The sequence below is a fragment of the Coloeus monedula genome (assembly GCF_965178545.1).
Source record: "Coloeus monedula genome assembly, chromosome: Z".
Lineage (NCBI taxonomy): Eukaryota > Metazoa > Chordata > Aves > Passeriformes > Corvidae > Coloeus > Coloeus monedula.
The window spans coordinates 5,527,519-5,543,480 of record NC_138822.1 but is presented as its reverse complement, the minus strand read 5'-3'; the positions used below and the strand labels follow the sequence as shown (position 1 = coordinate 5,543,480).

The 15,962-nt window shown below is 44.6% G+C and overlaps 1 protein-coding gene across 1 annotated transcript in view; it reads right to left on the bottom strand.

Moving 5' to 3' along the window:
* The window catches only part of ZNF462 (zinc finger protein 462), an 87,914-nt gene that overhangs the window by 33,155 nt on the left and 38,797 nt on the right, over positions 1 to 15,962 (bottom strand). The window contains exons 2-6 of the mRNA XM_082301945.1: positions 15,300 to 15,550; positions 9,181 to 14,699; positions 8,154 to 8,318; positions 6,306 to 6,409; positions 3,163 to 3,281 (exon numbers count right to left, since the gene is read on the bottom strand). Coding sequence (XP_082158071.1) covers positions 3,163 to 3,281; positions 6,306 to 6,409; positions 8,154 to 8,318; positions 9,181 to 14,699; positions 15,300 to 15,519 — 6,127 coding nt within the window. The 5' untranslated portion in view covers positions 15,520 to 15,550. The remainder of the gene's footprint in view (positions 1 to 3,162; positions 3,282 to 6,305; positions 6,410 to 8,153; positions 8,319 to 9,180; positions 14,700 to 15,299; positions 15,551 to 15,962) is intronic.

Here is a 15,962-nt window from a genome sequence, read left to right as displayed (position 1 = left end):
CAAGAGTTCTGGTAATGAACGAAGCAGAAAATGTTTTCCACCTCTCAACAAATCCAGCAAAGAAGGTTCTCAAGCAGCATGGTTTCCCACACCAGAAATAAGTGAACCAAAAGAGACTATGAAAACACACTTGTTGCAGTCAATCAGAGTAAGCACACCTGAAAGGATTAGCAACCATCCTCCACAAAACTCCCACCCCTGTCTTCCAGAAAAACCACACTAATCGTCAGGACAAAATACAAGCTCTTAGAACACCCTTTTTTGGTGCACCTGAAAAAGAACAGATCACTCAGAGTCTGAAGTGGTGAAACAAAAAACTGCCCTGCGTGTTTTTTTCAAGTGACATTCCTCACCTGTGCATTGTGTGAGCCACATATTTCCTTTTTACAAACAGAAGTAGAACATTTCTTGAGTAGCACGCACAACGAGTTGTTCAATGGAACACAATAATTTGTGGACAAAAGATATTCCAAGGTTACGAGATACCAGTGGGATACAGATATAGACCTTCATGGCTTTGTCAGTGTAAGAGATTCCTGGATGACAACATGCACCAACCAACCATTAACTTAAAAACACCACAAGACATTAAAGCAAATAAAGGATGATTACATACCAAGCAGCCTAGACACACTAATAAATATGCCCACTATTCATTTCAAATGGACATCAAATCATGAAAGGATGTGCCTGGTTGCAGAGGAAAAGCGACAGTTTGGCTCAACAGAAGTCTTCTGCACTTTTTTTGACTGCTAGTTTTGCATCTGACAAAGTGATCACATTAATACATATACAAATGAATAAATAAATGCAAGGATTATGTAGTGGGTCTCAACACTTGATATGTACTCAAAGCATTATGTTCCAGATTACGCAGAAGCTGAACAGGCCCAATGCTCTTCTCCTGCAGTCACCCATTTCTGCATTTCCAAATTACTAATTAAGAAATTGGTAACAAGGATCCCTCAAAAACACAAGCAAAAAAAAAAAACAACCCCCCCCAAAAAAAAAACAAAAGAGAAAACAACAGGTGAAAAAGTTCAAATGAAAACAACAAAGAGCCCGTTTAGAGAAACTGTAAACTGTTCTGCTCCACGCCAAAGGAGATGGCACAACTGGATGAAAAACAAATGCCAGAAACACTGGTACCAGCTGTCACACAAGAACGGATTTTGTAGTTCACTGAATTTTGATCCATGCCCAGAAAATGAGGGAGAGAGGCAGACTGAGTAAAACACTTCAGGATTCAGGATTTTACAGACTTTTATAAGACCTCCAGGAGACTTCAGGAAAAATTCAGGAGGACTGAAGTTTTAGATTCTGAATAAACGGATAACGAGATGATTGACAATTGACAAAAAAATGGCAACATGAGAGAGTTTCAGAGAACCACCATGTTACTGAAAAACTGGGGAGTCTGAGGAAGTCAGACATTTGTTCAGTAATACATACTTCTGAATGACTGACTCAAAACATACTAAAGCAAAGGTCTGACTGAAAAACATACAAGCAACTTTTCTGTGACGTGACCATTCATTTGGTAGATATGGGACTGAGGCAGAAACACATCTGTAAGCCTTTGGAAACCCTATTACCCAAGTCATTGTGCGAGCACTATCTAGGCAACCATGAAATTGTGTTCTTGTACAATGCAAAACACGGCCCTTCAAGGGGTGTCCATCCACTAAACCAAGTTCAGAAGCATGAATTCCTAATAAATAAATCAATGAACTACATGAAGAGAAGTGTGAAGTAAATATTAGCTGCACGGAAACTTTGGGTCTAAAAATCTGGCAGGTTCAAGCAGGGAGCCCAGCTGTGTAATAGCATAAAGAAAACATTACTTTGTGGTTGGTGAAAATAAAGAACCATGGCTCCTCTGTACAGGATGTGGGATTCTGTGACCTGGAACTGCTGCATACAGTTGGATTTCCTAGAAGGGATAGAATGCCATGGTCCCATAGAATGGGAAGGTGGCAAAAGTTGAGCTAATCTGTTTAATCCATCCAAGTACAGAAACTGGCACAAGCTTTGTGAAATCCAAAAAAAATACAGGAAACAAAGTACACAAGACCATCAATCCCTCCTATACTTCTGTAGATGAGAAATGCCTTTGGATCAATGGCAACAGTTAATTTTTAGGGGTTTTTTTTAATCAGCAGACAGCTAGAAATTTCTTATGCCTTTTCCCCCCATTTTTCCACCTTCCTCCTCCACCACAGCCAGAGTATATTACTTTAAGCAAGCAAAAAATAGAAAAAGGAACATTCTTGTAGTCCTTTTTGTCAGAAACTCCTGTTCAAGGAGTTCCTAGTCAAAAGTTTTTAACAACTGGGCTGGTTTTCAGGTTCTCGGACTGGTCACTATTCTATTATTTGCATCAGAGTGCATGTTTGGATTGCAAACCAAAGGATAACCTTTCAATTCAGGATGCATGACGGTGCCAAGAGTCTACGGCCGAGGAATAAAGATGAGGAAATCCTGAGTCTCATTTTTTAATGATCAAAGGTGCAACAATCTCAGGTGACCTACTCTGTGTGACACATCACCTTCCCAGTTCCAGTTCCTCAGAAGCATGTCTGCTTGCTTGCTTGCATGGATTCCATACTGAAATACAGAGATTTGCAGATTTCCATGTTTGGTAATGCAATTTTGACATTCTCAGTCTGTTGCACACAGACCTGACTCCCAAAGTTTGCAGTGTTTGGTTATAACATGAAAGCCAGCATAAGACTCTACCAAAACCAAGGTGCAGTTCACAGTCTTTTTCCCAGAGTCACCTAAAGCACAAACATAAATACAAAGAGCAGAGCAAAACTCACTGCCAATTTTGTTACGGCATCTATGGTGTTAAGTGATGAAATCCACTTGGAGAAAAGCAGAAATAAGGAAAAAAAAAAATACCACTCATATAAAAGAAAAGAGAAGAAAGAAGTTCTTAAGTACCCATCATTTTAAATCCCTGCCCTTCCCATTACCCAAACGCCCACTTATCCCAACAGGTTTCACTGGCTGGCAAGCCACGACTGTGGCCTTTGGAAAAAATCTTACCCAGTTCTGGTGACAAAACACGTGGTTCAACCCAGCATCTGTGATGAGCCACAAGAACAACACGGGCCATTTCAGCTGCCAGGCTGCAAGACTCAGAGAGGAAAAACTTACCAGCGTGAGCCTTGAGGATATGGGTTTTCAGGCGGCTGTTGTAGGAGGACTTGAAGGGGCAGAGTTTGCAGCGGAACGGCTTGTGGTGTCCATGGTGGGTCTGCATGTGGCGGTCCAGGCTTGAAAAGAGACAGAAAGGGAGACAAGAAAAGAGTCAACCATTTCAGCCGTCCCTTCAGAGGCAAACCAAAGCACTTTATAGCAACAACAGAACAAGTAAGGATTCTTTCTCATACTCTCTCTTCAACAAACTCAACACATCTGCTTAAACAGCAAAGTCAAACCTAGTGTGATGGAAAGGAGCAGAGCTGACACCAGTTCTGTTCATACAGAGAGCAAGCCACCTAAATAAACTTACAGGGCAAGATTAGTATAAACTAAGTTATGCATGACCCAGAAAGAAGAAATATGAAACAGGCAAGAAATTATTTTCTTATGAAATTATCATTATACAGTTTTTCTCCTGCCAAACGTTTTTGTGAAAATATGTCCCCTCTCATCCTGTTGATCAAGGATTAAAAAAAAAAAAAAAAATTTTTTTTGTTGACCAGCTTTACTGAGGAAGCCTTCTTTTGGTTACTGCAGCAAAAGCAGATTAGAGATGCTGCTCTGGGGAGGGTGCCAGCAGGGTACAGTTGATGAGTTCCAGGATTAAAAGGCAGCAGAGTTTCAGAAGCAGCAGTGTAGGAGATTCTACATGAAGCTCAGCAGGAGGAGAAGGGGTGGCAAAGACCAGCCTCTACTTTCTTCAGGGAAAATGGAAGTACCAACAGCCTGAATACAGCGAAGTGATCAAACACTGCTCTCTCCACAATTTGCTGTAGCAGCTCAGTAAAGTTTGGAGGAGAAAAAAAGGATGTTTCCCACATTTTCTAACATAAGATCAAATTCATTCTAACTGAGTGAATCCTGCAGAGCTCTGCAGTTCCTACACTGTGGCTAACAGGCATGAATTCACTGTCTCTGGGTTGGCAGGCAAGTAGTCTGAGCCCAAGCCGTAAACATTTCCAGTGCAGCCTCTACTTTGGACACATTTCTGCTTTGTGATCTCGTCTTAGCTTGAGTCATCTCACACACGGTGATGGAACAACAACAGGGCAGAGACACTGCAGGAGTTGCAACTTGCCAAAACTGCCCTCCATCCCCCACTTAGTTCTAGATGTATTTCGGGCATAGTTCTTTTTTATTTGTCCCAAATTGTCCTGCTCTTTTATGGAATATCAACATGTAGCTCAAACAGCAGTTGCTCCAGCCCTGTCACACTACACAAGATTTCACGTGATCTTTAGTCCCACACTGACAAGAGCCTGAGCCAGAAAATCCCTGTTTACGAGAGCTAACACTGAAGCCTGTGTATTCAAACATCTGATAACAGCAAAAAAAAAAAAAAATAGAAAATGAACTTGTATCTCCTCTCAGGGTCACTTCATACAATATAACTTTAGCAGAAATCCAGGATGGGGATTCTGGCAAGACAAAATGCACAGGTTTCCTAGAGAAATGGGGGAAAAAGTTCTCCTAAATGAGTAAGGCTTTGAATGCCTGCAGCGAGTACTTCATAGAACAAAACTCGTTTTAAATAGCCTCCAGGGAATGAGATTACTTAACAATTAAAGCAGGCTGCCAAAGAGGTATGTAATACATATTAAGCTATTATAAATATATACCTTAAGGTACTCTACACGGCAATAATTAAAACTATATTCACAACCACATACTTTGCCAGCTGCACTCTTCCAAAAGGAGGTTTTAAAGTTTCATTCAGATTCAGGCAGTTTAAACATTTCGTTTGGTTTCTTTCACAGACTTAATCTCCCAGGAGAATAATTGCATCAGAAACAAAAATAAAAGAAGAAGCAAACAACTTCAACAACAGAAACCACACCTATTATCAAGTTAGGTGATGAGCTCTTCCCTGCCATCCACCACTTTTTGATTTACCCATCCTGCAACTTCTGGGACATGACTTATCCTCTGTAGGAAACAGAGTGACTAGGCACCAAACCCAACAAAAGTCTGATTGTTGAAGCAAGTTTACTGGGCAAACAGCAAGTCCTGCAGGGGCTCTCCTCACTGTCAGCCTTCCCAAAGCAGTACACATCCTTCCCCTAAATCCCTTTCCTACTCTGGGCTGCTCAAGCCCGTGGACCTTCCCAACAAGGCAGACCAAACTGTGGCATCAATTTTCAGTGCTGTGACACCACCAGAAACATTGCTTTTTAACACAAGGAACTAAAAAAATGCCTTCTCTTCCACATGCATTTGATTGCAAAGTGGTGACGTCATCACCAAATTTAAGAGTGCTGTGAATGCCTACATCAAATGAGTACCTGGATCTGTCTTCTTTTGTTAAAAGAGTGAATAAGCAGCTCTCTCCCCAGACATTAAGAGAAAACACAGACCTGTGAATCAGGTCCAGGATGCCAAAATACAAAATATAAAATATATCACAAACCCCATTTTGGGGGAGGGGGACACACATTTTTACAATTAAAATAATTTCTAAAACTAAGTCAAAGCTCAGGGAAACAAATTGTAAGAAATGTGACTATTAATGATCAACATGTATCAGACAAGGAGGCAGGGTGAAGGAGTCATTCCTATACCACACTGGTATGAATTTGAAATATCTGTAGACTGAAACTGCATGCCATAATTAAGAAAAAAAAATCTGATCTAAGATAAATTTATGGCACTGTTTTAACAAGAGAAATGAAAACTCAACCCACAAAGAGCTGTAGTAATTACAAACAAGGTAAGTTACATGCAGCAGAAGTTTCTTAAATATGAAAGATTAACTAGGAAAACACTTCTTGGCTTGTTAAGCCTCATGCATTTGACAAGGGTGCCTAAAGTGGTGGGCTGCACTGTTTGCCTACTGAAATAATTCTTATTCCTTGGCCTGCATGCCTCTCCCCTACATGCAAAAAGAGGGCTGACATGAATTCAAGAAAATACAAAGGTGAAATCTTATGAACAGCCAACCATAATGGCCAAGGATACTGTAGGTGGGAACTATGTAAATACCACGAGAAAAGCGCGGCTCAACATCAAGTCGAGCAAGCCCTTCTCCAGTGTCAGCCCACAAAACAGCACTGCTAGCAGGTGATTTTTAGGAAACAAAAGTAAAAGCCACAACTTACTTGTGCCTGAAAGCAGAGACAAAGGAGCAATACTGGCAGCTGTACTTGTCTTCCCGGGTAAACATGGCCAGAGCCAAGTGACTCCTCTCGTGGGATCGCAGACCCTGCATAGACATCAAAACCCGGTCACACTGGCTGCAGTGGTAGCCCCCAGGCCTGGCTTCATCTTCCAGGGATGCTCCATATTCAGCTTCTGTAAATTCCACAATGCCAGGGTCTTTGGCTCCCTCAAAACCCTCCATCAAAGTTGTGTTTGAAGGATCTTCAGCTTCCTGCTAAAAAACACATACCCCCCCAGAGCCATCAATTCTCTCTCCCTTCTGCCCCTCGGTCTTTTCCCTGTGTTCATCAGAATGTCCAGGTTTCCCACTGCATTATTTCTCTAAATATATCCCTACACAAACTCCACATCAATGGCTTTCTGAAAAAAAAAAATATAAAAAATTATCTATTCTTGGGAGGGAAAAACATAATTACATCTATTATATACATGCATGCGTACGTCAAAAAAAAAAAAATCTCACTCCTTGATCAAGTTTGTGTCAGATCATGTAAAAACACAAGAAATCTATCTTTCAATGGTCTTGGTGTGAATCTTCTAAACTTGATGAGGTAATAATTGCTAAGTTACAGAGCAGTTAATTTTAGTTTATTTTGCTCTAGCTGACTGTAGCTACCCTGCAGACTAATATAGTTGTCTACTCCACAGTAGGTTTTGTCCATCAGTGTCGAACTCTAAAGAAAGAAGCCGGTACACTAAGCCCCTAGAAACCTCTTCAAAAATATAGAGCAAACAGAAAAAGTCTTTTTTATTTTAAACTCTCTTTCATAACTTTCCTTTCTCTTTTCTAACCAGAACATGCATTTGTGCAGCTACTTAAATACCCTGTAAGAGCACATTCTTTAGACCATGGCTCTCAGCTTTTGTTCCCTGATGCAAGATTTCTATTTACTCAAAAGAAAGCACTGACCCTACATAAGCATGATTTGAGAAGAGAGGAGAAGAGGGAAAGGACTCTTAGGAGGGAAGCATTTGAATCTGTCAGGAGTACCAGATAAGAAGGTAAAGAAAGGTCAGTGGTAGGCAATGAAAGCTCTCTCAGGTGGTGCGAGTTAGGCTGTGGAGGACACGGCTTCCCCATAAAAAGCAGATTATGTCACCAAAAAAGCCCTGTCAGTCAGGCAGCAGGAGTCTCTGACAAGAGCTAGTTCCCACAGCCTTGGTGCACTTTCACTTCCCCTGCCAATAAATATCCTGGAAATCAGACTTTGGGACATCGCCTGTCCTTGGAGATGTCATAGGAGGCACCTCTTTCCACAGGGAGAAAGGAACAACACGTTTGCACCTCATCACCTGAAGGGGATCGCTGGCTCAGCTGGCCACTGTTTTGTTTGGAGCCAGCGTGCAAGTTCCAATGTGGAAAGGTGCACACTTCCTCTTCTTAAAAAATTAAAAAAAATATATATAAAAAAGGAAAATAAACAGCTCTTTTTGAGCTTAACTAAGCAGAAACGTAGCCCAGAAAGTAGCTGAGAGAAAGTTCCCCACTCATAAACCAAGTCTTTCGGTCATCAACGACATCAACTCCTTTGTGGCTGAGAAGAAATGAGAATTTAAAGAGTCTTCGTGCCCCTGGATCAAGAGTGAAAAAAAGTTAAAACATCTTGAAATGAACCAAACACACTTCAGAAACTTAATGTTAGATTAAAACATCATGCTGAACCAGAATGTCCAGTTCAAAACCCATTCAACTTCACAAGAGCCCTCCACAGGTTATCAACAAGGCCTTTATTTTACACAATGCGAGTAGTTTCAGTCACTTTCAGTCACCCTTAAGGAATTCTTACCTTTACTGTGGCTGACACAGAAGAGACATTCCCGTACTGGACATGCTTGCGGAGGTGATTACAGATGGCTCGAAGTGTTGGATGGACTTCCACGCAAAATTTGCATTTGTAGCCAACCACCTTCCTCTCCTTGAGTTTTGAAACATCTTCCAAGTGTCCAAAAGCCTGTTTGAGCACACAAGCATAAATCAATGAAGCAGGTTTTGTCACATCGTTCTTAGGAGCACAGACCAGACTTCAGACCTGACGTTATACTCAATGTCCAGTTCTGCAAAACTGCAAGGTCAATTCCTGTTGACATCATTAATTCTTACCAAGTGGACGAGACATCTGTGCAGAAAAACCCTTCAGTTCATGGTTAACAGCAGTCCTCTAGAAGACCATTCCACTTTAGCCTGAACTGTGCCTTCTCCTCCATGACCCCATGACCTCCCCAACATCTGTGCAAAGCTTTTCCTGCGCAAGTGTATTTCTCAAACTGAAGCAGAAGGAAGGAGGAAAGCGGGCAAGAAATTGAGCAACAATTTGGTCCTCTAAGGCACTTGCCCAAAGCTTCTGTCACCAGACAGGTTTATGTCATGCTCATACTGAGTGCTCAATGAGAAAAAGGACTGAGAGAGAGAAGGTTGAGAAGCAAACTGATATGTTATTCAAAGGGACATGGAAGAGGATGGGACATTTTGTAGAGAATCTGCGACACAGTACATGGCAGCCTTGCCACAAAAGAACAAGCGACTGTCAGACACAGATGGCCCTCCAGAAGCGTGGGAGGGAGGAAAGAAGATAAAGAAAATACTGAATGAAGCAGTAGGAAGGAACAAGATTTCCTACAGAACCTAGGGAGATGTGGGGATGGACGAAGAATTAAAACAGAATGTGTAATTAACTTATGGAGCTCACTGGCACTCTGAGTCATCCATTAGCCTGTGGTCATTTGGCTGTCAAAGAGAACATGCAAGTGGGTATTGCTGGGGTCCCCAGCGGGGAGCAGGGGGCAGAGAAAGAGACCAGACACACAAATCCTTACCCTCTCTTGTTTGAAATCTGCAAAAGCACCATCTGCATATTTCTGCTTGCTCAAAAGCTGCTTCCTCCTCTCCTGACGTTTGGCACGCTTCTGGAATTCCTCATTGTGACCATTCAAGTGTGCAGTCAGCTCTGCCGTGCTATGCAGTTTTGTATCACAGTGCTTGCACTGGTAGACGGGGCTCTGAGAGCGGGTGCCGCTTCCAAGTATGGAAAAGTCCCTCTTCAAATCCTTGCTGTGGTGGTCAGTGTAATGCATGCACAGCAGCTCTGCCGTGCTGAAGGACAGCTTGAAACATTTAATGCACCTGAAGGGAAGCCACTCGATTTCCTGAGCCTCAGCCTCCACCTCAGGCTTTTCGAAGTCGTTCCTCTCCTCGGCTGGAGCTGGTTTTTCATGCTCATCAGCGTAAACGGCAGTGAAGTATCCCCCCAGCTTGCTGGCGTGCTGCTTCTTAGGGAAGACACCAGGGTGACGCTTCATGTAGTGGGAAACGATGCCCTTCTTGCTGAAGGACTGGAAGGAGCAGAGCGAGCACTTCTTCTTCTCTACAGCCCTCCTCAGCTCCTCACTTAGCTGAGGAGTGTCATCCTTGGGAGGAGATGGAATGATCACTTTATTGGGTTTGTCGCTTACCGTCCTGGAGGCTGCCAGGCAGTGAGTGTAGTAAGCATCAATGTCATGTCTTTTCTGGTAGTGTGCTGCAAGCCCTTTGCGGATGGGGTTGGTGTAGGAACACAGAGCACACTTGAAGAGGTTGTTCTTGCCCTCTGGCTGTGCCCGGACATTGTTATGTTTGATGCGGTAGTGCCTGGCTATCCCCTTCCGGGTGGAGCAGAAATATTTGCAGAGCTGACACCGGAAAACTGTGTGAGACACTAAGTGAGAACTGGAGAAATGAGGCGCTGGCATGGAGACCTCTCCAACATCCTCAGCAGCAATTTCTGGAGAGGCCTTGATTTCAGTCACCATGTCTGGCTCCACTGAGGCAGACACCTTTGGTGGCGACTGGGCAAAAACATCAAATTCAGGTTGATTGTGGTACTTCTCGTAGTGGATTTTCAGCTTCTCAAGGGTTCCGTGGGTGTAAGGGCAGAGTTTGCACCGGTAAGCACCATAGCCTTGCTTGAAAATCCTGCTTGTCTCTTCCACATCGTTCTGAGCAATATCAGTCGACTGCTCCACGTCATGCACGAAGTCTTCAGCAGTGACTTTTACTGATGGGTGCCGCTTCTGGTAGTGTGTGAGGACGCCATGAATACGTGTGTTAATGTATGGGCAGTGTCTGCACTTATAGACAGCCCCTGGGTTAATGTCTATGTCCTGAGCAAAGTCTGCTGCTTTCACTTTCATGCCAGGATGCTTTTTGCCATAATGTGTCAGGAGGCCATGCAGGTTGTTGTACTCAGACTGGCACACTGTGCACTGATACGGAGTGGAGGAGATGGCAGGATTTGCAGAAGCCAGCTGGACAGTTTTTTCATGGGAAAGGCTGGGATCCTCTGCACACTCGGCATCCTGATCCATCTGTGATGTTGCCATCTGGTCTTCAGAATCCATTCTGACCCCACCTTCATCAGGCTGTGGCATGGTTTTCTCAACAGAATCTTTCTCCTTAATGATATCTAGCAACACAGACTCATCTCCATTCATGGCCCAAGGGTGAAATGCTTGGTAGTGATTAGTAATATCCCAAATAGAAGATGCTTCAAAAATGCAGTCTCTGCATTTATAGGTCTTCATCTCTGTTGGCATCACTAGGGCAGGAGGGGAAGGATCAGGACCTGCCCAGAGTTTGGTTGCCATGTAGGTATAATCAACATAATGCTCGGGATGTCTCCTTTGGTAATGCACAAGCAAGCCACTCGGCTCAGTGTGTGAATAAATGCACCATTCACAGTGATAACCAGCTTCTATCAAGCCATCCAGAAACGCCCACCTCAGTATGGATGTGACCGTGGCCTTCAGATTCGGGTGGTCTTTCTTAATATGCTTCCTCAATGCATAGAAGTACGGGGACGTGTAGCTGCACTGCCTGCACTTGAGGGCTCTCAGCTTGGACTTGTCCCGCTCGGTGCCGGAGGTGTGGGCAGGCAGGCTGCCAGCTGACTTCTTCTGGCTGCGGTCACAAAGGCTCCTGATGGTGGCCGTGTGTTGCCGGATCACATCCGCGTTGGCTTTGAAGTCGCGATGCTTCTTCTGATAGTGGATGAGCACACCCTTCACGGTCCGGTTCCCGTAATCACAGTGCTGACAGAAGAACATTTCGTTCTCGGGAGGGTTCACGGAGGTCTCGGATCCGCCGCGGCCCAGCTGCTGCATGGACACCGGCGGCCTCTGCATGCCAGGTGGCAGCTCCCCTGCCCGCATCATGGCTGCGGTTGGGGGAGCCTGCCTGATGTACTTGGCTGTGACCTTGATCTCTGGGTGCCTCTTCTGGTAGTGGACAAGCACCCCCACCACAGAGCGGTTGCTGTAGGAACAGTGTTTGCAGTAGTAGAGCTCAGTAGAGAGGTCTGGGGGTGGTGGTGGGGGAGGTGGAGGCTGAGAAGCCAAGTTGGACAGTTTTGGGGAGATGGGAGCCCCCAGCTCAAATGACATTTGAGCGAGGGCAGAGCCCCTGTCGACAGAGACTACACGCATGGTCTTCTGGATTCTGAAATATGAGGCTTTCTCTTCGGGGTGCTTTTTCTGGTAGTGCACCAAAACTGAGTGCATGTTAGGGCTTGCAAATGAACACACATCACAGTCATAAACAACCACAGTGTTGACTGAAGGTTCCTTCTGATTTTCACATTCAGGACTGAAGCTCTTGGTGGCACTTTTGTTAAAACCAGCTGGCACACCAGCCCCGCGAGCCACGGGGGTGGAGGTTGCCATAGTTTTTGGAGCAGAATTCAAGATCTCTCTCAGTGTCTGAGACTCCGTGTTCAGCCCTTCTTGCTGCTCAACAACATAGCTTGAAAATATCATTGCATTGTTAATTTTCACTGTGGGATGCATTCTTTGGTAATGTGGCATCAGGCTTCTAACATTTGGGCTTGTGTAAGAGCAGAAGCGGCAGCGGTAGATCAGATCAGAATGATCAAAGTTCAGTACATTCATAGCTTCAGGATGATGCTCTCCATAATGCTGCTGCAGGTCTTCAAAGTTTGTGTAGTCAATGTAGCACTCAAGACAGCGGTACACTGCACTGTGATCATTGGGATCCAGGATGTACCTAAAGCTGAATTTAATGTAGGGATGCATTCGCTGGTAGTGGGTGCTAACACTCCTGGCAGATTTGTTGCTGAAATCACAGTGTTTACAATAGTAAAGCCTGCCAGAGTCACTGAACTCCGAATTCTCATTGTTCTGGTCGGTACCGTACATGTTGGACTGGCTCCCCAGAACAGAGGCATTAGGGCTCTGATGGTCCTTCATGCTGACAGCAGAGTAATAGTCCTCCTCATCCTCGGACAAAGTAAGCTCAATCTCTGCCCCGTTGGTGGAATTGTAGTCATGCTGCATGCTCCTGAAGCTTGCCTCCTTCTGGGAATCATTAGCCTCTCTGCCCCACATTTGCTGGGGTGCGTAAGAACTAGAAACCTCTATCATTGGTTCTGTTTGCTCTTCTTCTCTGTCTAACTCCACCTCTATCTCCACCTCATTGTCCTCCTCCTCTTCCTCATCATCTTCCACATTAATCACAGCATCCTCCTGCTGTTTGTTTTGGCTGATCTTGCTCTGCAGGTTGCTCGCTATTTCATCAATTCTAGTTCTCTTTTTCACGGGAGAGAGATCTAAGGGGAAGTCATTTGAGACCTTCCTAGGAGCTTTTGCAACAAAGTTATTTTTAGATGAGAGCCCAAGGATGGAGGTCTGGCTCTTCTTCACCGTGCTGGCAGAGGGGTGAGCATCTGCCTCGCTCTCCTGTGGTGCGTTCGATGGCGGCCCATCGTATTTTGGCAAGTTGTCACAGAATGAATGCTTGTGCTGCTGATGAACTCTGAGGCCTTTCAAAGTGGTGGTGGAATAGTTGCACAACGTGCACTTGTATGGATGCTGTGAATGGGGCTGGGGTGATTGCTGCTGCGGCGGCTGCGGCTGCGGCTGAGGCTGAGGCTGTGGCTGCACGGGTTCCATCATCCCAGCTGACTTCCTGCCGTTGATATTCCCACTCTCAAAAGACACTGTGCTGTCGTTCAGGGACGAGGCAATGCTCTCAGCCTGGGAGTTCATGGTGTCCCAGTCGGATGTTGTTCCTGTGTGACACTGCTTGTGGGCACCAAGCTTCAGTGAGCTCTTGCAGGTGAAGGGGCACTCATCACACTTGTACACCGCCGTTTTCCCAGACAGGTGGATGTTCTCGATGTGACGGGAAATACTTCGGCGGTGCATCGTCAGGAAAGGGCAGAAAGGACACTGGAACCTGTTCATGTATCTTCTAAAGGGAATTCCCTTTGTTTCCAATAGTTTGTTGCCATCAGATCCCATCAGCTGCTCTGCAGACATTCCTGAGGTCTGGTGATCCATGGAGTTTAAGCCATTCTCGCTGTCCATTTCATTTAGCTCTTCATCTGAGCTGGAGTCATTTAGCATACTGCTTGTTTCCAGGTCAGCAGAAGAATTCGTCATATCAGCAATTCCATAGCGGGATCTGTCAGACAAATTAACCATGCCCGAGTTGTGAGGTGACTTAGGCTTTATTTGAGGGTAAGACACAGAAGAAAACTTTGAAGATGTAGAAGAGTTGGGCCTGATAAGAGAATTGCCCATTGATCCCCTGAAGTTTGAGACATTAGCATTCGACATCTCACGTCCTGTTGTGTTCATGGAGATGTAATTTGAGTTTGGAGAGGCACTCTGGGCACTCTTACTCTGCAGCTCGGGTGCACTGGTTCCATCCTGCTGCTGCCTCAGGCTGGACAGTATTTTCACCATGCTGCGGTGCTTCTTCATCATGTGGTCACACCAGCGCTCCCTCCGAGGTGTCTGGTAGCTGCACCACTCACAGCAAAAGTTGCCCCTAGACTTGGTCAGGGGCTTGACCATGGACTCCAAAATGCTCCGCTCCACCACCTCTGCCGGCAGCTCCTTGCAGGGTTCCTGCACTGGCACAGAAGCAGACGATGATTCAGACACAGCAGCAGCAGCAGCAGCAGAAGAAGAAGGAGCTGAACTCTCTTTCAGGTTGTTTTTGTGATACATTTTCTGGTGCTTAATAATCCTTGCACGCCTGGGTGACTTGTAGGTGCAGAACTGGCAACTGAAAACTTTACCAAACCCTTCATGCATCATGATGTTGTAATTTAGGGAACTAGAAGCTGGTGGCCCCACTGAGCTCCCCCCAGCCTGTGCTCCATGAACCTTCCGTGTGTGCTCTATGAGGAGGTTTTTGGAACGGAAGTAACGCACACAGAACTTGCACTGGAAAAACTTGCTGGTTGGTTTAGGATTTGGAGCCATATGCTGCCCATAGAAAGTCTGGCTCTGGCTATAGTAACTTCCAGTCCCCATCTGACTTGTTGCATTTTGCCCTAAAATGAGAATTAAGGTGTATATGTAAATAAATAAAATAAAATAAAAAGGCTTTTCCTCCACCCACCCCGTATGCTTAAGAATGTAACCACATCCTGAACTGACAATAACCACTCCAGGATTCCCTCACTTACTTATGGTAGTATCTACAGACCTGGCAATGGTCAGAAAAGTGACCACTGTGCATGTCTACATATAAATGACTGTGGTGTACAGTTTTGGGTGGATAATTACCAAAACTACCTTCTTGGGGGAAAAAATAAAACTAGTACACTAAAAAAAGTTGAAAATTTTGAGGTGATTCATGGTAGTGAAGAACAACCATGAAAAGCTGAAAATGAAAAATCAGTATGCAGAACCCCATGAAAAGAAGCTGGGAAATAAAACCATCCTCCATGCTTACATTTGCGGGGAAAAAAAAAAAAAGCCATGGTCAGAACCAGTATGGCTGATGCTAGATATCTGCTTTGCTGACATAATGCAAATTTTTAAACCACATTAAAGGCAGAAACTAAAACATATTGAAATAAAACAAACGTAAAATAGGGGGTAAGAGCTCAGATCTTAGAGTTGAGACCAGTCTTGGAGTTGAGATTTACCTGCTATGTCATCTGCAATTGCGAATTCATCCTTTACAGAAGAAAATTCAACCTCGGTCTGGTTGCTAGCATTGATAGAACCAGACCTTGGCTGGGTAGGACTCTCCTCAGAGACATCAGTTGGCTGCAGAAAAGCAGTGTGAACATCCTGAATGTGAGCTTTTAGGTCTTCGTAAGATGGAGCTCGAAAATCGCAGCCATCACACTGCAGGACCTCCATGGTTCAGGATGATCTTTTACATTAGAAAAATCTGCAAGAAACACAGGGGAAGGAAACAAGAAGAAAGATATGAGTTTATAGCAGTGCTTTTGGAACAAATCCTGGAAACACCAAGGTAACACCAAGCTTCTGATGACTCAGTCATTTGCAGAGATTCCACAAACACAGCAGCGTGAAACTCAACCTTTCCTTAACCTATTAAGAAGCGTCTACTCAGATCCACAAGAAGTCCTATCTGGTAGCTCACAAGCTGCTGACTCAACTCCATGAACAGTCGAATCTCTGACAAGTGACTACTGATCCAGTGGACTCTGTCCTCTTGGCTTTTCCATTACATAGTGCTGTTATTCAGAACTTGGTCCTGTTCAAAGACCACAGCCCATGTGCAGAGAAATGGCACATCACTCCCTGTCATGCACTGGAATTTACCAACAGAAGACAGG